Source organism: Podarcis erhardii, assembly GCF_964252035.2.
Source record: "Podarcis erhardii genome assembly, chromosome: 1".
NCBI lineage: Eukaryota > Metazoa > Chordata > Lepidosauria > Squamata > Lacertidae > Podarcis > Podarcis erhardii.
In genome coordinates this window covers 11,427,668-11,448,485 of record NC_138497.1, presented here as the reverse complement: position 1 = coordinate 11,448,485, position 20,818 = coordinate 11,427,668, and the positions used below count along the sequence as shown (strand labels likewise).

The 20,818-nt window shown below is 43.2% G+C and overlaps 1 protein-coding gene across 1 annotated transcript in view; it reads right to left on the bottom strand.

Annotated features, from left to right (window-relative positions):
• Positions 1-20,818, bottom strand: part of BRF1 (BRF1 general transcription factor IIIB subunit) — a gene marked incomplete at its 5' end in the record, with an annotated part of 190,627 nt that overhangs the window by 66,796 nt on the left and 103,013 nt on the right. Inside the window, 3 exons of the mRNA XM_081861258.1 lie at positions 16,701-16,952; positions 18,172-18,264; positions 18,348-18,387. Coding sequence (XP_081717384.1) covers positions 16,701-16,952; positions 18,172-18,264; positions 18,348-18,387 — 385 coding nt within the window. The remainder of the gene's footprint in view (positions 1-16,700; positions 16,953-18,171; positions 18,265-18,347; positions 18,388-20,818) is intronic.

The following is a 20,818-nucleotide window of genomic DNA, read 5'->3' as shown; positions in this document are numbered from 1 at the left end:
GCAACTCTGACTGATCTGGGAAGACTGTGTTTCTGCTGGGTGTGGAGCCTTTATGCAGCCCAAGGGCCACTTTCCCTGCTGGGAAACCTTCCAGGGGCCAAAGGCCTATAGGTGAATCCAGAGGCAAAATTGGAAATTCAGATTCACTAATGTGGAGCACAAATAGTGTGGCAGTTACCGTATTTTTCGCTCCATAAGACGCACTTTTTTCTTCCTAAAAAGTAAGGGGAAATGTCTGCGCGTCTTATGGAGCGAGTGCATGGTCCCTGGAGCCAAATTGCCCAGGGGCAAAAAGCAGATCATATTTTGGTTTGGTTTGGTTTTTTTGAAAGAGGGAAGTAGGTGTTGAAACAAAGCCGCTGATCGTTTGCAGATCGGGGAGAGAGATAAGGGATGCTAGAAATAAAGGAGGCTGCCTGGGAGCGGGGAGGTAAAGACAGCAAACTTGCAAAGGGGGAAAACAGGAAGACTAAAGCAATATGGAGAGAAATTAGAAGAAAAGGAGGAGCAAAAAACTGCTCCAGCTAAGGAAAAGACACTAAGGCAAATAAGAGGGAAGAGAGTGTTGAAAGGAAACAGCTGATCGGTGGAATCAGAAGAGAGATAAGGGAGCTAGGGGAGGATGCCTGGGAGAGAATTTTTCTGAGAATTTTTCTTACTCTCCTAAGGCAATGATCCCTTGCGATGTCATCTAGCGGGCTCAGGGGACAGCCCATGGTATCATGTGCTGTGTTCACCACCCTCTGTAAAGACTTTCAGTTCATGGCTGCCAAGCCAACGTACCACACTGTGATAACAATATGAGAGGACACTTTCTATTGTGGACTGGTAGAAGGAGGTCATCAATTGTTGTTTAACATTGTTCTTTCACAAGACCCTGAGAAAATGGAGTCTCTGTTGAGCCTTCCTAACCACCTGAGTCATATTGTTTTTCCAGGTGAGCTCTTCACTAAGGTAAGGTTTATGGGGATTGTAGTCCAAAACATCAGAAGAACGCCAGGTTATAAGATGCTGGTTTATTCTAACTATCAGCAGGTCTCCAAGGCCACAAGTAGAGTTCTTTCTGCTACCTGAGATCCTTTTAACCGAATATACCAGGGAATGAGCCATAGGCTTTTTGTGAGCAAAGCATGTCTATGATAGAACAGAATGTGTTTGCTCCAAAAAATACCAGTGAAACACTAAAAGCACAATAGCCATCCCCTTGACATTGGATATCCAGAATGAGCAAGCTCAGTTTAAAATATTGCATCACTTCTGAAAGATGCTCAGGCTTGGGTTCTAGCTAGCCTCAGTAGGAAGATAATGCCATACATGCAAATGCCAGTACATTGACAATATTTGTTATGCATTTAGGCTATTTTTAGCTCACTTTTCAAATCGTATTAATTCCAAAAGTGGGGCACAATGAACAATGCAAATAAAATCATAAATGCAACAAGGAAATAGCAGAGGGATAAGATAAAAATCAAGAATCAACATTAAAAGCAGTATTGTAGATAGAAGAGAGGAGATTATCTCTTATCAATCTAGGCTTTTAAGGCTAGAGAAAGCATGCTGGCTTCTTAAAACTGTCCATTTACGCAGGGCTGGACAGAAGCTGGCTCTACATGCAGCAAGTCAAACAGAAGCTGCTTAGCCTACCTGCCATTTATTAACACACCTGTTTCATAGTCCCAGGAGTTTGGAAAAGCTAATGAAACCTTTAACATTATAGAGCAAGACATGGCTGTGGCTAATTTCGTTTTTACTCTATTTAAGATCTTTCTTGCCAGAAAACATAATTACCTGTATATCCTCAGATCAGGCTTTATGCACTAGGCCAGGGATAGGCAAACTAAGGCCCGGGGGCCAGATGTGGCCCAATTGCCTTCTAAATCCAGCCCGCGTATGGTCCAGGAATCAGAGTGTTTTTACATGAGCAGAATGTGTGCTTTTATTTAAAATGCATCTCTGGGTTATTTGTGGGGCATAGCAATTCATCCATTCCCCCCCCCCCAAAAAAATATAGCCCAGCCCCCCACAAGGTCTGAGGAACGGTGGACTGGCCCACGGCTGAAAAAGGTTGCTGACCACTAGCCACCTCCTTAGCACCACTTTTAAAAGGCATGCTGAAGGTCAAAAAAACCCTATGACTCACCAAATGCAAAAAGAGAAAATGAGATTCAGCCCAGCTATTATATCTTCTGTCATGTACCCATTTTATCTTGAAATGTGTGTGTGTGTCTCTGCATGTGTATGAGAGAACTAGAAAGTCCCCATCACCACACACACATGCAATTATTAAAATAAAGAGTGTCCCCATGGACACACTACTGGCAACCTAAGCAGCAAATTGGTACAATTCTACCATGGAAACAAATCAGAAAGATTTAACTACACAAACCACTGTAGATAATTTCATGTCTTCTAACTTGCATCTTGCTGTGTACTTGGCTTTTCTCTTGAATCAATCAATCAATCATTAGTATTTGTAGCCAGATCCCCATTTGAACCTGCCCACCCCCCGCCTCTACCAATTGCTCTCCAGGTTCCAGGTGCACATTTACAAAAGTGAACGTGCTCTTTTTTGAACCCTCGGGGGGGGGGGGAGAAGCATGGGGAGAGTTGTAGTAGACAAGTGCTACAGACAAGACGTAAGAAAAGCCTGTTGGATAAGGCCAACATCTTTATTGAGCTGTCCTGGTCAGTCACCGCCAGTTCAGACCCCATCAGCATATATGTGAAATTAAGATTACTTTTGCCCAAACAGGCATCACTCGACACTTGCTTCCGTTCAACAGTGTTTGCCATTTTACCACCCATTCACTCTGTTTGGAGAGGTCCTTTGGGGCATTTTTTAAAGGTGGCAACCATTTCTCCCCACAAAAAGCTCTGAAACGATGCACTGAGAAAAGCAAAGGATGGCCATTGATGTTGACTCTGCTGCCGCCGCTATCACAGATAACAACAAAAACGTTTAGAAGGAAGGAAGGAAGGAAGGAAGGAAGGAAGGAAGGAAGGGGCGGGCATCAAAAAAATGCAAGGGCCATAATGAAACAAACAAAACACAAAACAAAATAGGCAACAAAAACAAATAGAATCTCAAAGTGGAAAAAACTTTATTGCCCTTCCATATATTTTGGACACATGACTCCCTGGGAGAAGCAGAGGGATGCTAAAGGACAGAGAATGGGCTGTGTGGCATAAGGTACACAGGTAGGGGTGTGAAAAGAAGACAAAGTGGACTTCCAGTTCCTTACAGGGGTCTCCCACATGTCAAAGCCTGCTCAGTGGCTCAACTGTGCAAGACAGACAGAAATAAAAGTGGTACAGAAGGAGCATTTCCAATTATTTTCCTAAGAACAACTGAGGGCTCAGTAGTGAAACAAGGACATGCTGTACTTGTTTTTAAAAGCTTAGAAATGCTATATATCCATGACTTCCCAGGTTGCTAGATAGCTTATTGGAAGGAAATATTTCCTTCCAGGGTAAACACTAAGCCTTTGTAACATGCAGACCTCCAGCATATGAGCGCCAGTGTATTCAGGCAGGCCAAGCGAGGTGGGCCTCAAAAGTCACTGCAAAGGATAGACTAACCAAAAGCTGTCACAAAAAACCAAGTCCGACAGTGATGCATTTAGGCACAGACAAAATAAAGCAGGACCGAGTCAACTGACCTCTGCTGGCAAAGAGAGCCGGGAAATTAATGACTCGGAGGAGAAGTTGGCCTTTGTTCCAAAAAGGCTTTATAAGTCAATGCACAAGCATCTTACAAGCAAACCAAAACTTGACAGGTAGCCAGTACAGCCGGGCCAGGCTTGGGCAGGAAGGGAGAGGGGGAGGGAACGCAGCTGAGCCAAAAATAAAACAGCCTGTGATTGCCAAACTCATAAAAGCATTACAAGGATCTATTTGTGAGGCCACAAAAACACAGCTCAGAATCTCTGCACAAGGAAAGGTTTAATTCTGGAAATATTTCTCAGACGCTCAGACTTTGCCCCACATAACCGAAGGGCACGGCTGCGACGGCAGAAGCAGATTTCACCACCGACAGAGGGGGCGGAATGGGGAGAAGCTCCACGACACTCGTGCCAAGCGCATACAATCGCATGCTTGTGTTTGGCTCCCATAAATCCACCCTTCTGCCGCCCTAACAGGTTGTGTTGTAAAGGGACAAATAATCCCTCTTCACTGAGAAAGGTGGAAGTTGTGTACTTTTGCTCTTCTTTGTGGCAATTGTGCTGCGCCAAGTTCTGTGGGGCATTTTGTCCTCTGAGCTATTTAACATCAGCATGAAACTGCTAGGATGGGCCGTTTCCTGTTGCTTCTTCACCCGCCCCACTTAATTTATCAGTTCAGGTGTCATAGAATGTGGGGGTACAGAAGAGTGGGGTGCAGTGGGTTGGGATGAAACAGAATTGAGTGCAGTTCTTGTGGGTGAGAGGCTTTGATCGGTCAAAAGGAAATAAGATGGGAATACCAGCTTCAGCTGGTAGACGAGTGTTGGTGCTTTGGTCTGTGAAATATTTTGGAGAAGCAACACTCCATTTAGTCAAGCACCCCCAACCTTCGGCCCTCCAAATGTTTTCGACTACAATTCCCATCATCCCTGACCACTGGTCCTGTTAGCTAGGGACCATGGGAGTTGTAGGCCCTCCATCTGGAGGGTTGGGGATGCCTGGTTTAGGTAAAGGTCTTACTAGAATTTAGGACTCTCTAATCAGTGTCCAACACACTAAGCACTGGGTTACGCTATCGCTCCTCAAAGGAAGAATTCCCAAAGCACAGTTGCTTAGCCACAGCTGCACAGCAGGCTGCCAAAAAGGCCGGGTACAAACGGTAGTGAAAAATAATAATTCAAGAATAAATAAGCAGTTTTGAAACACGGTGAGCATTACAGCTGTGTAGCACTCCAGAGAAGCGAGATTTCCCCAGCAGAATGTGTGAAGGAGTGCTGTTACTTCCATTAACTCAGCAACAAACTTTTACCACAGTTATTATGTGGAGGACAGAGTTGTAAATTATTATTTCCCCCTCCCCGCTCCCAACAATCTGAATTCATTCATGGTAACTGTGCAGAAGCCCTCTCTTATTTATTTGTGTGATCACAGTTTTTAAAACAGGATATAAGAGAATGTGGCATTCTTCCTGATTAGTCTGAAACAAAGCTTGACTTCTTGTGCAGAACCTGGGCTTTTGGCTAGTTTTACCTTCCTCTGGATTATTTAACTGTGGAAATTATTGTCCATATGGAATCATGATTCTGAAAATGCCCCAATTTGCCCTTTCCTTTTGTTACTAAATCAGTAGGTTGCCCTCTTAAGTTCTGCCATATTTTCTTTTTTGTATTTTAACCGGAAGGAAACTTGCCTTGTAACAAGAGAGGTGCTAGAAGGTCGCTGTGGCCATTTGCAGCACATATTTGCAATCTAAACATATCAAGATGAAACTGATCTTATCAGTCAGTGCCTAGAAATGGAGTAAAAAAATTTCTGGACTGCTTACGTAGTTAGTGGTTTGGCAGTACTACAAGGAAGCATGAATGCAGGGTACACATGGTCGGGGACACAACCCATCAAGTACCGTTCTTGTGGCAAACCACACACAGACACAGACACCCAGCATTCTTGTAAGAGGATCGGAGACCTGGTGGAATGGATACGTTGAATGCCAGAAGCATAGGGCCAACCTAGTTTTGAAAAGCAACCAAGCATGTCAGCTGGGTGAAAGTATCACGCTGGAAGCCTGTAAGAATTCTTGAGCCTATGTTTTGACAGTGGAACAGTCTCCCTCGGGAAGTTGTGGACTCTCCTTCCTTGGAGGTTTTTAAGCAGAGGTTGGGTGGCCACCTTTCATGGATGCTTCAGCAGTGATTCCTGCAATGCAGGAGGTTGGACTAGATGAACAGTGGGTCCTTTCCAATTCTACGATTCTATGAAAGGGGGAGTGTTAAGTGGGGATTCAGTATTGAAATCACCCCATAGTTCTGTTGTTGTTTAGTCGTTTAGTTGTGTCCGACTCTTCGTGACCCCATGGACCAGAGCACGCCAGGCACTCCTGTCTTCCACTGCCTCCCGCAGTTTGGTCAAACAAATGCTGGTAGCTTCGAGAACACTGTCCAGCCATCTTGTCCTCTGTCGTCCCCTTCTCCTTGTGGCCTCCATCTTTCCCAACATCAGGGTCTTTTCCAGGGAGTCTTCTCTTCTCATGAGGTGGCCAAAGTATTGGAGCCTCAGCTTCACGATCTGTCCTTCCAGTGAGCACTGCGGGCTGATTTCCTTCAGAATGGATAGGTTGGATCTTCTTGCAGTCCATGGGACTCTCAAGAGTCTCCTCTAGCACCATAATTGAAAAGCATCAATTCTTTGGCGATCAGCCTTCTTTTATGGTCCAGCTCTCACTTCCATACATCACTACCGGGAAAACCATAGCTTGAACTATATGGACCTTTCTTTCTAAAAGGAAAGAATGGTGAGGAAAGCAGCCAAGAGAGCCTCCTCTTTACATCAACAGGTCAGAACAGGTTGGCTGTTACTTCCCGATTACTATAAAGGCCTCCAGATCAGCTAGAATTCCTCGCTGCTCAGGCTAGCAAGCAAGATTAACCTGGAAGCTTTCAGGCTGTTTGTGGCTTCCTCCCCGTGTATTTTTTCCATCTTGAACTCCACAAGAGCTACGTTTGACAAAGAGCAAGAGAGAAAAGCTCTGGGGTGCACATGCCATAAGTCTGCGGCAACTGCCTAGCTAGGTCAACAGCCACAGACTCCAAAATACAACAAAAAACTACACCTGTATTTTAATGCACAATTTCTCTCATAACAGCTATGCTAACTGAGCCACATTTACCCAAATGCCTTCCCTTGTAAGGTTTCTCTTTATGTTTGATTTTGTTTTTTGGTGGGGTTTTTTAAAGAAGAGGTCTCATTTTAAAATGCCAATAGGTAGATTCTGGATGATCGAGGCTATTCATTTAAGGAGAATCGTTTCAAGAGTACATTCTGCTTTATGAGGCGAGCATGAGACCGAAATAGACAAGCAACTTTAATGTGGTGGAAAGAAGGGGAGAGAGAGAGAGAAGCAGCAGGGACAGCTGCAGAGAGAATAAACTAACTAGCATGAGAAATTAGCAATTTGGTGCTAGTGAAGTGCTAGCTTTCTGCATTTCAATTATGGCTTGGGCGGCTAAAATGGCAAAAAAACCAACAACAGGTAATGGGGATGGCATGTTGAATTTATAGATTTCGCTTACCTTGCCCAAACTAACAGGTTACATAATTTGTGTTGTCCCAAGAAGCACCTGATAAAAACATGTTAACAGTTCCTTCCATCTGCACCTCCCTCAGTGAAATCAAGTGTTGATGAAGCCTTGCAGCATTAACAGCACAAAAACTGATGGAATAGAGCAGTGGGGTCAGGCCCCACCCCACACTGAGAGGTCCTGGACACAGACAAATTAGATTAATTCATGGAGGAGAAGGCTACCAGTCATAATGACAATGTTCTACCTCTACTGCTGGAGACAGTATGCCCTGAATACCAGTTTCTGGGAATTGCGCACGGACAGAGAGAGAGATGTTGCGCTCAGGTTGTACTTGCAGTCTTCCCATGGGCATCTGATTGGTCACTGTGAGTACAAGGTGGTGGGCTAGATGGTCCACCAACTGGTCTGATCCAACTCTTCATGTGTTAGAAAGACCCTTTCCTTTCGGTACTTTCCTGGTACTTTGGGTTGTAGGCATAACATCGACTACCTAATTCCAGTCAACCTGAGCAGGGAACTCTTGAGTTTAGGGCATGTCAGTTCCAGATCTCATTTTGCTCTCTGGCTCCAGCAACCCAAGATGGTGCCATAGAAGGGTAACTGGAGGAGGAATGAAGGGAGCAGGGATTGACATAGTGACCGATTTGTGCAGGGGTTTCATTGCAGACCCACATACAGGTCAGCGGGGCCCACGTAAGGCCACCCTGCCTCATTCCCCCCCCCCCTTTTAGTTAGGTTTTTGGGGTACTTCCAGGTTTGGCACAATGCCTCAAGCAGTTGTTGCCTATATTTCTTCTCTTCCCAGGCATTTTAACAGTCACTGTGCATGTGTATTGGGGGGAGGGGAGCAATCTTGATTTGTGTCTGGACGCTTTCAAGATAGGCTGCTTTCCCCCCATACCTACAGTGCTTTTGGAGAGTAGTACCTGCTTTCCGTATGCACAAAACTGAACAATCTGATAGCAGGGGAAAATATGTACTCACCTTAAAGCAGTGTTTCCCAACCTTGGGCCTCCAGCTGCTTTTGGACTACAACTCCCATCATCCCTAGCTAGCAAGACCAGTGGTCAGGGATGATGGGAATTGTAGTTCAAAAACAGCTGGAGGCCCAAGGTTGGGAAACACTGCCTTAAAGCACTAGGCTGCAGTTTATATGTTGAGACTAACATATTTGGATTCATTTAGATAAGCCCATAATAATGCTTGGGGGAGCTTCATGTCATTTTTTAAAATTGATATGGAGAGGCTCACTGTAAGGCTGTCAATCTTTGTCTTTAAGAATAAGCTGACCTCATTAATTGCCTAATTATATCTTATTTACTTGGACCAGTATGTCAACCACCAATACCTCTCCACCCATAGATACAGGGGTGGTGGTAGGCAGCTACGAACAAAAATACAAAAAATAAAATAAAAGCAAACATTACAAGCTTCCCGAAACAGGGCTGCCTTCAGATGTCAACAGGACTACCTTCAGGTGTCTATATAGTTAACTAGAGCAACTAATGGAGTTTAAGGCAATGGTGCAACATGGGAGGAATTAAAAATATTGCTGCTATAAAAGCTAACAAATGTCTTACGCTTGAAATTACATGGGGAAACCCAATTGCCCTCTAAAGATTTACTGCACAACATTTAGCAAAGCAAAATACAGATTGCAAGGCTTTTTCGCCCTACTTTGCATAAAATCTCAATAAAACCTTAGCTGTGGCATAAAGAGCGTGAGCCTCTTCCACTGTGACTTAAAAATTAAGTGCAAGAATATCATTCCTTGGAGAAGAAAAAACCTTCACTAGTATACTCAATGAGACTACTAATTATCAATATATAATGGAATCCTCCCACATTTTACCAAACCATTCCTTAGCCAATCTCTCTTATGTCATCCCAGACCCTTTGGTGGTATAATAACCTTGGGGTGCGAGACCTTTTTCAGCCAGAGGACTAAATATGACAACCCAGTTATCAAGGGGTACACCTGACTAGAGATCTAGGGAAATAGCAGTAGCAGAGATTAAAAAAAAAAATTCCTCCCCACTTGGCAGGATGTCGCAGACAACCGGCTTACAAAGTACTTATACACATATTGTGGTAAACTAGGTAAAGGACCCCTGACCATTAGGTCCAGTCGTGACCGACTCTGGGGTTGCGGCGCTCATCTCGCTTTATTGGTCAAGGGAGCCGGCGTATAGCTTCCGGGTCACGTGGTCAGCATGACTAAGCCGCTTCTGGCAAACCAGAGCAGTGCACGGAAACGCCGTTTACCTTCCTGCCGGAGCGGTACCTATTTATCTACTTGCACTCTGATGTGCTTTCGAACTGCTAGGTTGGCAGGAGCAGGGACCGAGAAACAGGAGCTCACCCCGTTGCGGGGATTCGAACCGCCGACCTTCCAATCGGCAAGTCCTAGGCTCTGTGGTTTAACCCACAGCACCACCCACGTCCCTTGTGGTAAACTACCCCTTGATAAATGGTCATTTGTCCTCACCCGTCCTCTTCTATGGGGTGGGGGAAGGCTCTGGGTATTCAAATGGACGCCCCATTACCCCCTACTGACAGAAGAGGCAAGAACGCTCTCCAGGGATGCTTGTGAGTTTGTGCATCAGTGCTTCCCAGGCATTGGCAGCCTTTTCCCCCTTCGATCATAAATTCAAGGTACAGTATACATATCACACACTATACATTGTTCCCGTATAAATGATCTTGTATATCAGCCTCCTTTTACCCTCTCTCCCTTCTGTGATAAGAATGGCCTGTAGCATTTATACAAAAGAATAAAGTGCACTAGGACATGCTTCTTATTTTACCAATCACGGTACTGATATTTTCTCTTTCAAAGCTAATTTTGTGCCCTTAAGGATATCTGCCAGAACCACGCCATAAGACCCACCCAACACATCTCGAGAGACGGCTTTTCCTTATTTCTGCGCCTTTATGGGATCTCTATGTATTCACATCCTTTGTTTGTTTTTCAGGGGTTATTCCCTTCTTTACATCAGTTAGCCATCATTGCATCTCAGCCAGGTTAAGAAGGCAGGCAACTGATTACTTAAGCACATTATACATTACAGTAGAAGCAAATAAATAACTTTCTGAGGTCATTAATTTGACCTCTTCCGTTTGAAGGACTACCTACAGCTTTCACTACCGACAGTAAATTTATCCACACACAAACACACTTCTTATTCTGGTAAGCGTTATGATTATTGAGCCAATATGCAGTTATTCTGTAGCACAGGAAACTGTTAGACACGCTCTATCAATAATTTTGTGTGTTCTGCTATATGCAATTTCAGCTTTAACTTGCAATTCATCTGAATTTTAGCTGAATTCATCAGGTTTTAGACTGTTCTTAAACTATACAAGTCTTAGGACAGAAATACACATGATTTTGTGATTCTTCTTACAGCCTGTAGTTTTACAAATATTAAACCACTGAGGTTTAAGTTTGGTGGGAGAGGCTTATGCAAAGAAAATGGACTTTTAACATTTTCCAGCCCCCAAATCAGTCATCCCAAGTTGCTTTCACTTTAGCAAAAGAAACAATTCAGGTAACCCATAGGTTTCAGCAGGTCAGGGTAAAAAAATATGGGGGAGTGATCTGGCAGAGGGGAGTCCTTCCCTGATGATGTTTCCCCCTTTGAAATTGCACATTATTGTAACTAAAAAATAAAAATCACCAACTACAAACATTCAACAAAGCTACAAGGATTGCAACATGAGTAGAAGAACATGCTAAAGTGATAAAACATCTGTTTAAAATACCTTCACAGTGCAAAACCCCACAAAATTCACTCCTCAAAACGCCAACACACTAAACAGGAAAAGTAACCTGCCATGTATCACCTGCTTGCCATTTTGACTCATCATAGCACCTTTGCACAACAGGAGTTCCCACAACAAAGCCCCCTAGGACCAAATCTTTCATCGCCTGTGAAATTCACGAAGGCAAGGCGCAACCAAGGTTAAGCATATTTACATCCCCTTCATTCTAATAGGACAAACTTAAGCATGAAACAAGTGCTCCGGCAGGAAAAGACCCTCAGTTGGGCTTGAGAGACAAATACAAATAAGGCAAATAACCTGCTATTTATTATTTGTTTCTTTATATTCATTGCCAACATCCAAAGGGCCAAATACAGAGTACATGGTTGAAGATGGCAGGCTTGTGGGATCAGGGGACAAAATTTGACGCACAAAAGACTGGTTTTCCAAGACTTTACATTAGATCTCTCGTGTGGCCCATAATTTGTCTTCTCCCTCTATGGTTTAGGGTGGTGGCGGTGTTGTTTTTAAAAAATCACAAAGATATCAATACAACTAATAATAAGATGGAGGCCTCGCTAGCAGACTTTTGCATCCTCTTCCTTGTGGATCCAATGAGGTCAAAGTTATAAAGAGAGGACATCTAGGGCAAAATGTAAACCCAGTAAAACATACCCAAGGTACCTCATCACTCTGTATATTTATTGATCATTTGTCATTCTGTCTTCAAAGCAGTTAACCCCAGCAGAATTCTGTGTTACCTTGTATCACCTCCCGCCAAGGGCAAGGTCTAGGGCTCTTTAGCACAGATTAATAAATCTTCATCCACAACTGAAAGTGTGGTGATGAGTCTTCTCTGCGTTGGATACAGTCTTAGAAGGCTACTAGTTTGACATTTCAGTCAACGCAATGATAACTGCTTAAATAACAGTTCTCTAATGGGTTTCATTTTCACTTGAATCCAATGAAAGCTCCATTTGATTGCTAAGTTGTCATCTTCTATAATGCTTCTGTAATAAGCAAGATCAATATGATTGCCGGTTATTATAATAAGAAGTTTCTAGGTTAAATGAAACAGAGAGAGAAATGGGCAAAGGAGCCATTCTTTTTACTAGCTCCCAGTGACTACTCATCCAAATAATTGACTGCAATGAGCTCAGAGGCGGACAAAGGATGCAATCCATCCAGTGAGCCGGTGGTCTTTCCCCCTCGCTCCCTCACCACTTATGGGTTCAAGTTCTTTCTACCTCCATCTCCTTGTTCATGACCCTGAAGGCACCTCTCCTGTATGATGATAGAGCATCCCATCAAAATGAAATATGAATCTCAGAGGCTGGTGCATACAGAAGGAAGAAAGAAGATGGTGGTCATCAATACACACACATACAGCTCAACATCCAAAAAGAAGTCGGGAGAGGACAAAGTTTCTTTGTATGCTAGATGGCAGGCTCTGCACCTGAAACTTTGCCACAAGAAGAGCAGAAGGAAGCAATGAAGTTGCCTCATGTTGTCGGTCGGTAGCCAGTATGTGAATTTGTTCCACATAAAGGCCTATAAGGAGAGAATGCTTGGTATAAAACAACTTTTGTTGACACAGCAGCACCACGTTCAAACATGCCCAAGTCTGCCAAAAGTGGATGAAGCCCAGCCAAGTTAATGAGTGACATCATCAATCATGATGTTCAGTAGAAGATCCCTGCCAAAACAAAAAACACAGCTGCGTCCTTAAGAAAAGTACACTGCCGATGTTTATCGCATGCGAACCTACTAGGTCCTGAAACCCAAATCCAGCAGTTTGAAAAAAGATGGCAAGGATAAATAATTGCATCATGTTTATAATTATGATTAATTATTAACTCAAATTTCTACTCCACGTCCCAAAAACACTTTCATAATAGTTTGTAAAGCATAAGACGCAGTACAATATACATGAAATGCCATCAGAGCAACACTTAAAAATAAATCCAAATATATAACCAAGTCATAAAACCACTCTGAATTCCATTTCCTACTTCAGGCATTTTTTAAAGGGGAAAAGGTTCTCATAAGAAGTCTGTTCTCATAAACAGCTTTTTTTACTAGCTTCCTGGAAGACGACACTGAAATAGTCAGGGGGCGAGCCTTAAAGTGATTTCTGAAGGCTGGGTGGCATTACCAAGACGATCCTAGCCCCTCTTGCCAACAGATTACATCATCATCATCATCATCATCATCATCATCATTACTACTATTACTACTACTATCATTGACTTATTGCTGGTATTTGTAAGTTGCACTGGGATTTTTGGGGGTGAAAAGCAAGATAAAAATGCTTTAAATAAACAAACCCCACCATTACTCCAAGGAGCTCAAGAAGAGTTTGGATTTGATATCCCGCTTTATCACTACCCCAAGGAGTCTCAAAGCGGCTAACATTCTCCTTTCCCTTCCTCCCCCACAACAAACACTCTGTGAGGTGAGTGGGGCTGAGAAACTTCAGAGAAGTGTGACTAGCCCAAGGTCACCCAGCAGCTACATGTGGAGGAGCAGAGATGCGAACCCAGTTCACCAGATTACGAGTCCACTGCTCTTAACCACTACACCATGCTGGCCACAACACAAGTCCTCACAACACAACAACCCTGTGAGGAAGGTTAGACTTAGGAGTAATGACTGGTCCAAAGTCACCCAGTGAGCTTCAAGGCAGAGTGGGAACCTGAAACCTGGTCTCCTAGGTCCTACTGCTTTGACTTATGCTCAGAACCCAACGGATGAGCAACATACCTGAATAAGAAGAGGAGCACTATAGCCTCTTAGGCCAGACCTAAACAGGATCCTGACATTCTGGCCAGGTGCAGTTCCTGAGCAGTCTTCAAAGATGCCTGCACAGACGGTGCATGACAGCAACCTAATCCAGAAGTTAAGAAGGAACAAAAGTCGGAGGCAAAGCCTTCATGGTAAAAACAAAGGAAGTTACCATCTATTGAATCAGACTGTTGGTCAACCAGGCTCAGTATCACCTACAATGATCAGCAGCATCTCCCCAGGTCCTTCTCAGTCCTACTGGGAGAGATTGGGGATTTTTGCATGCACAACAGGGGCTCTACCACTGAGCTACCACACCTATTCTAGGGGAGGTTGCAAATGGATAAAGGCAGCTGTTACCTGCCTATTAAACAGCAGTTCTAGGTCAAGAACCCAAAAGTTAAAAACTTCCCATTCTAAGCGCAGTGAGATCTCATAAAGAACAAGTCACCCACTGACTACTGACTCCACAAGCTTTTTAAATTAATTAGACTGGAAGCATAACTTCTACTCTTCCAGTTTCAATGAACATCTGAAGCCACCTTTGGGTTCGCACGGGTTGCAAAATTTCCCCCTTTCAATCAGTCTCAACCAAATCCTAGAAACCCCAAAGCACTGGGTATGTTTTCATTAGCGTATGCTGCTAACTCAGATGAAAGATTTCTTCAGTCAAAAGAGCAGGTCTTGCTGTGTGGCACTTGAGCCTATCACCATTCAAAAGAGCATACATTTTTATGTGCAGTCAACAGATTGTTAAGCAACAAAATTATTTTCTTCTGCCGGTGTTTGGGTCAAAATTATATAAATTGGAGACAATCCATAGCAAAGAATTCAGATACTGGAAATTGTATATGGAGCATCTGGGGGAGGGGGCTGAAGGGAGGCTCCAACTTTATCAAGCCGGCTGCAGTGAGATTTTCACATCTCATTAACAGCATAATGAAGGCTCAATCACAGATACAATAGTCTATAAAGACTGCCAGATTTATGAGCTGTACACAGAAGGTTCGACTTGAAGGGTTTGCTCTGACCGAGATTTATCATCGCCCACTTAAAGAGACCTTTTCAGCATGATACGGTACATGGAATATACATTAAGAGCAGACTGCAAAAGCAATTTGCACATTTCCAGGGGCTTTCATTAGGGCAACTACATGCCTAAGAGGCCACATATTAAAGAATTTTGACAAGTGGTACTAAGAAGTATAAAATGGAATCCATGCCTCAATAAGAGTGAAGAAGGGAGTAGTGGGGATCAGGGACATTGCTGGAAAGAAGCACGATTTACCTCGAAGCAAACAGCAAAACGAAAGCAAGCAGTTTTTAAGCAAACAACTGCACATGTTCCAGTAAACAGATGGAAGCACAATAATGATCTGAGCCTTCTTACCATGTTCCTTAGAGAAAACATACTACATGAGACAAAAATGACTGCACACTGCTACTACCATTTACCATTTATTTGGCATTGCTTGAGATCTAAATGTTGTGGATTCCTGAAGGTCATGAAGTGAATCTGAGGTGAGGATTAAAGGCAGGTGTAAAAAGCTGGCAGAAGCTTGCAATAATGCAAAGTGAGTAAGACACAGCGGTGGAATGGATGATCAGAGGAACAGAAAAAGAACAGATACTGTATTGGCTCTGAAAACTGAACTGAGAAGCAGCTTTGTAATCACATCCCATTCTTCGTTTAGCAAGAAGTACTTTCTGTATCTGAAGGCTGCTACTGTACCGATATAGTTGGTCAAATTACAGACATTGTCCAGCATCCTGTTTTCCACAGTGACCAACCACATGCTTCCCGGAAGCCTATAGAAGACATTTTGAAGCAAGGTTTGATCCTTGTGAAACAGAACGTTTCTCCCCTCTCCTCCCACATTAAATATGTTCTGGGGTTTCTCCCAACCCTCTGGAGCAGCACAGAGCACACATGGGGGAAGAAGAGGAGGGAAATCTCATTGCACTAGTGCTAATCGTTGCACCAGTGCAACTATTTAGTTGAATATCACCCAATAGTATCTTGGTGCCACTATACAAGGCTGGGTGAGCCTCTGTATAATGCAGAATTTGTCAACCTTGGATCCCCAGACCCAGATGCTGTTGGACTCTAATCCTCATCAGCCTCAGCCAGCTTAGCCAGTGCTTAGGAATGATGGAAGTTGTAGGCCAACAACATGTAGGGGCTCAAGGTTGAAGAAGACTGGCATAATGACTTGTTGACAATCCCTGGGAGAGGATGGTTAAAACCGGGGTAAATTTAATGACATGTAGAACACATCACAGGAACAGAAACTGATCCCAAGACAATATGAGATCCTACAAATATTCCAAGAGCATTCAACACCAATAGCCACGAATCTTGAGAGTACGAAACGATATACCGTATATGAAAGTCAAGGTGAAACACAAAAAATATTAAGGAAAATACAAGGCAAATCTCTTCAGTCTAGAGGCTTAAAAATTCACAGGGAAGGAAGGAAAATGAATGGTTTATGTATTAGCATATGTTGTCCATATAATATTCATCATACGGACAACATATGTCGGTATGCAAGCCATTAGTTCCAAATATACTTCCAAGAAAAGTTAAAACATAATACTGGCAGTAAAACTGCACAATGAAAAGATAGCCCATGGCATGATCACCTTATTACAAAGCTAATTAAGGCACAGCATCACCTAAATGTGCTTTTCTCCACGTGTCACCTAAGAGTTCTCTCACTCTGTTTTGAAGCTCTCAGCCCCTATGGCCACTGGGCTGATGCAGCAAACACTGACAGAAGCCTCCACCAATCCCCATCACAGAGTAGCAAGCTCCAGTTTGGTACAAAAGTGAAATTCCAGTGAACAACGAGAGCCTCTTGTGCTTCACAACTCAATTCATATGTCTAACTCAGGTCGTACTTACTGTGGTCTCGATCCTTAGTCAATATGCATTCTTTTATAGATTCTGTTATTCCAAGACTGGCGGCTGTAGGGAGAGGGCCAAGCAGGGATTCCAGGGCAGGTGGCCTCAGAGGAGACTCTTTTTCCTTTGACCTGTCTTTATCCAGAAGTTCACTGTAAAAGTCCTTGTTTAAATGATTCGCAGCTGCTTCCAGTTCTTCGTCTTCTCCCTCCTCTTCTCCAAATATACTCGAGGCATTGTCTTCCATGCAGTCTTTAAAGGGAGAGGATCAAATAATTTCATCAAAAATGTTAAAACAGATGTGTGCTATATGCTGCTGGCAGGCTTCTTTAGACTCCTAAGAATCTCTCACAATCACTATTTCTTTCTAGCGTGAGTTCATTACTCGTCCTTGTCAAAAAACAAACATCAGAGCCACACTCCCCTCCGCTCAGTGAATGCATATTGAAGGTGTGAACAGAGCTGGAAACATGCCCTCTAAAGATGTGGTGGTTGGTGCAGAGGCTGCTTTGCGAGCAAAACCAATGACATTGTGAATTAATTCAATATTTTGCAGTTTTAACTGTGGCGTTTCAGTAACGAAGCAACATTGTAAAGGGGGCAATTGCTAACATTTTGTTGAAGCCATCAAAACGAGAGGAAACATCTGCCCAGCACCCCTCCATCATTCCTAGGTCCAGCTCCAGCTATGAGCACCCGCCCAGCAAAAGACTTTGCTGAGACCACCAGAGGATCAGTTTCCCCAATTAGCGGCTGACAAGCCTGCTCACAGTGCTTCAAAGTTGGGCTACTGGCACAAGAGAGGTTGCCTTCACAGCTTCCAGCTTTCAGAAATCCCACTCCTTAAGAATTGGAAGACCACAATCTCTTGATTAAAAGCTCCCTCACACAGATGCCAATGTAACCAATGAAATAACCTGAACAATGAAATGTAAAGATAGAGATGCATTATTCCGCAGTCTTCAATTTTGTTTTATTTTTAAATCAATGAGTCCAGCACAGATGGGCACCATCATATATTTTACTACTTTCCTGTATGTCCGTGTTTAATGCATTTCTGGTGACTGGGAGCTTGAAAAGGTTGGGAAGGGAAATGAAGCTATTTATATCCCATACGTACTTAAAAAGTTCTGCAGTTGAGTAGACATATCATCTGGGAAGACATTCACCAATACCAATGCCTGCTCTCTTCCCTGGAAGCTATTTGATTTCTCTACCAATAATTTTTAAAAGTCAATGCAAAACTCTCAATTCATCTAGTTAGGGCTAACAACACTGAAAGAGGTATCACAAATTCCCCGACTCTGTTAGAAAATCCAACTCTTCCTGCATCATTCCTAGATTACAAATGAAATACTGCATTTTTCTCTATATTCCAAATTGATGCACTTATATACCCAAATTCAAAACTACGGTAAAATCATTCTCACATTTAACATACTCCTGATTAAGGGATTTTAAACAGACTTACCGTCTTTACTGAAATTTGCATAAACTCCTTTTGCTTTTGGTCTGCTATTTTCTAACTCAATCTCTATTTCATCTTGGTAGCTTGATATTTCACCTGCGGTACATACAAATAATTGTCACCAGTGCACAAACACAATGTGGCAGAAATAAGACAATTGAATGAAATGTAGCCCCTACCTTCTAACTCTTCAAGCTTTTTAGACAGCTCCTTCTCAAGCTGGGGAAAGGAGAGAGGGAGACAAATGAGCAACAGAACCAAACTGTACGTTAGGAAGATTTACAAGCACCAATAACTATATCCTGTAAAAGATATATTCTTCAGCAGGCCTGAGAACGTTCAAAATCAACAGTTGTGCATGAGCTAAACAGGTATGGATTGCATCTAGGGTTTACAATACACAAGAGAGCCCTATGATCTAGGACACAACAAAAGAAAAGGACTGGAAACTAGATTTAAAATACTGCTTGAAACTCTCCACTAGATTCATGCCTCAATCCAATAATCAAAGAAAAACTCACAAAAGGTATTTGTTAGATTCTTTGGTTTACTTTATTCGCTCTGAAGCTTGCAACCAAAAGCAAATGCAACAAAACCCCACTGGGCATTACAAAGTTTGGTGGTATACCTGACATTCATAAATGCTGGGGTGCTAGGTTTCTCAAAATAAGCCCTTTTGCCCGGGGGGGGGGGAGGGGGAGAGAGGGAGCTGAAATCCAGAATTAAGTACACAGATTTGATGACAGGATAGGTGGACATTCTGAATTCACAGCAGGGTAAGATGGGCTCATAATCAATCTAGAAAGCAATTTAGGAGACAGAGAAAGTTAGTTGCCCAAGGTCATCCACCCATTTTCATGGCTGAGTGAGGATTTGAATCTGGCCACTTCACTGTCTCGTTAATGATTTGCACGTAATTTTCAAAAGGTTCAAGTCATAATCTTTAGCTACAGAAACAGAAGAATCAGCTCTTAAAAATTATAAGGGGCTCCATCTCTAAGCGGCAAAGAACATGCCTTACATGCAGAATGTCTAATACAGTCATACCTCCGGTTAAAGACGCTTCAGGTTGCATTTTTTGCGGGTTACGGACCGCCGAAACCCAGAGGTTCCGAAACAGGTTACTTCCGGGTTTTGGCAGTCGCGCATGCGCAGAAGCGCTGAATCACAACCCACGCATGCGCAGACGCGCCGCTGCGGGTTGCAGACACTGCAGGTTGCGAATGTGCATCCCACACGGATCACATTTGCAACCCAAGCATCCACTGTACATCATTCACTTTACAGTGGTACCTCGGGTTACAGACGCTTCAGGTTACAAACTCCGCTAACCCAGAAACAGTACCTCGGGTTAAGAACTTTGCTTCAGGATGAGAACAGAAATCGTCCAGCAGTGGCAGGAGGCCCCATTAGCTAAAGTGGTACCTCAGGTTAAGAACAGTTTCAGGTTAAGAACGGACCTCCAGAACGAATTAGGTTCTTAACCCGAGGTACCACTGTATTTGTAATAATGACCCATGATTAAACAAATGAGTACTTCAGTTATACCCAAATGCTGAAAGGAAGGGACCTAGACATATCTGCCATATCCACTTCATATGGCCACCTACACACATTGGCTCAATGGTGGGGCACATACGTTGCATGTAGAAGATCCCAGGTTCAGTTCCTACCACGTTCAATGAAGCTGATGATGTAGGAGGAGATGGGCAAGTCCTCAGTCTAAGACCTTAGAGAGCTGCTGCCAGTGAAAGCATTACAACATCAGGCTAGATGGACAAATACTCTGACCTAGTTCAAGGCAACTTGTGACAAGTTGTAGATTGGTTGCAACTGCCCAGGAAAGAGGTCTGTCTGGTGCTTCCTAAGCATCAGATAATTAAAATAAACATCATCATCAAAAATAAGAGAGTGCAGAGAGTACTCATTTTGCACAGTAAAGACATAATGGCTCTCATGTACCAACAGGGAAATTGCAATGGATTAGCCCTGCATTTTACTGTCTGTGGCTGCCGTAAATGTCACAGGGAGAGGGACACCAACTACATTTATAGCCATCACAAACTGGCTATTTCTCAAAAGACCACATTCAATGCACGGCATTTATAGGGCTTTATATTTAATGGGATACTCAATTTTGTCTCTACAATCTGAGTATGCAGATTTTCCCACTGCTGACTCAAGTGTACGCACAAACATGCACAAGGTGCCTGATTGCTATTGAATAGGAAACTTCTCTCCTCGTAAACAAGAACCTCTCTTGCCTGGACTGAGCAGTGTTAAGGCAGTCAATTTCATTGGGTGACAACATCTAGTACTCTGAAAGTGAACAATCCCTCCCTGTCTAATTACCCCACACAATTTGGTAATTTTATAAACCTCTATTAACACCCCACCCCACTTAAATCCACTGTTTTCTCAACTAAAATCTGTAACATCCTTATTCATTCCTTGTAAGAAAGATGCTCTGGCCTGCTCATCATTTGAGTAGCTGTGTTCTGTATCTTTCTGTACCAGCAGTCAAAAGCTGTCTTCGTATGGTAAGCAAGAGGTTGTCCCAGAGTGGTGGGTGAAGCAACGACTGTACTTTCTCTCACTTCGTGTTATGCCGGCGGTGATTTTGTATTATGCCACACCCTCATGGCAGGTG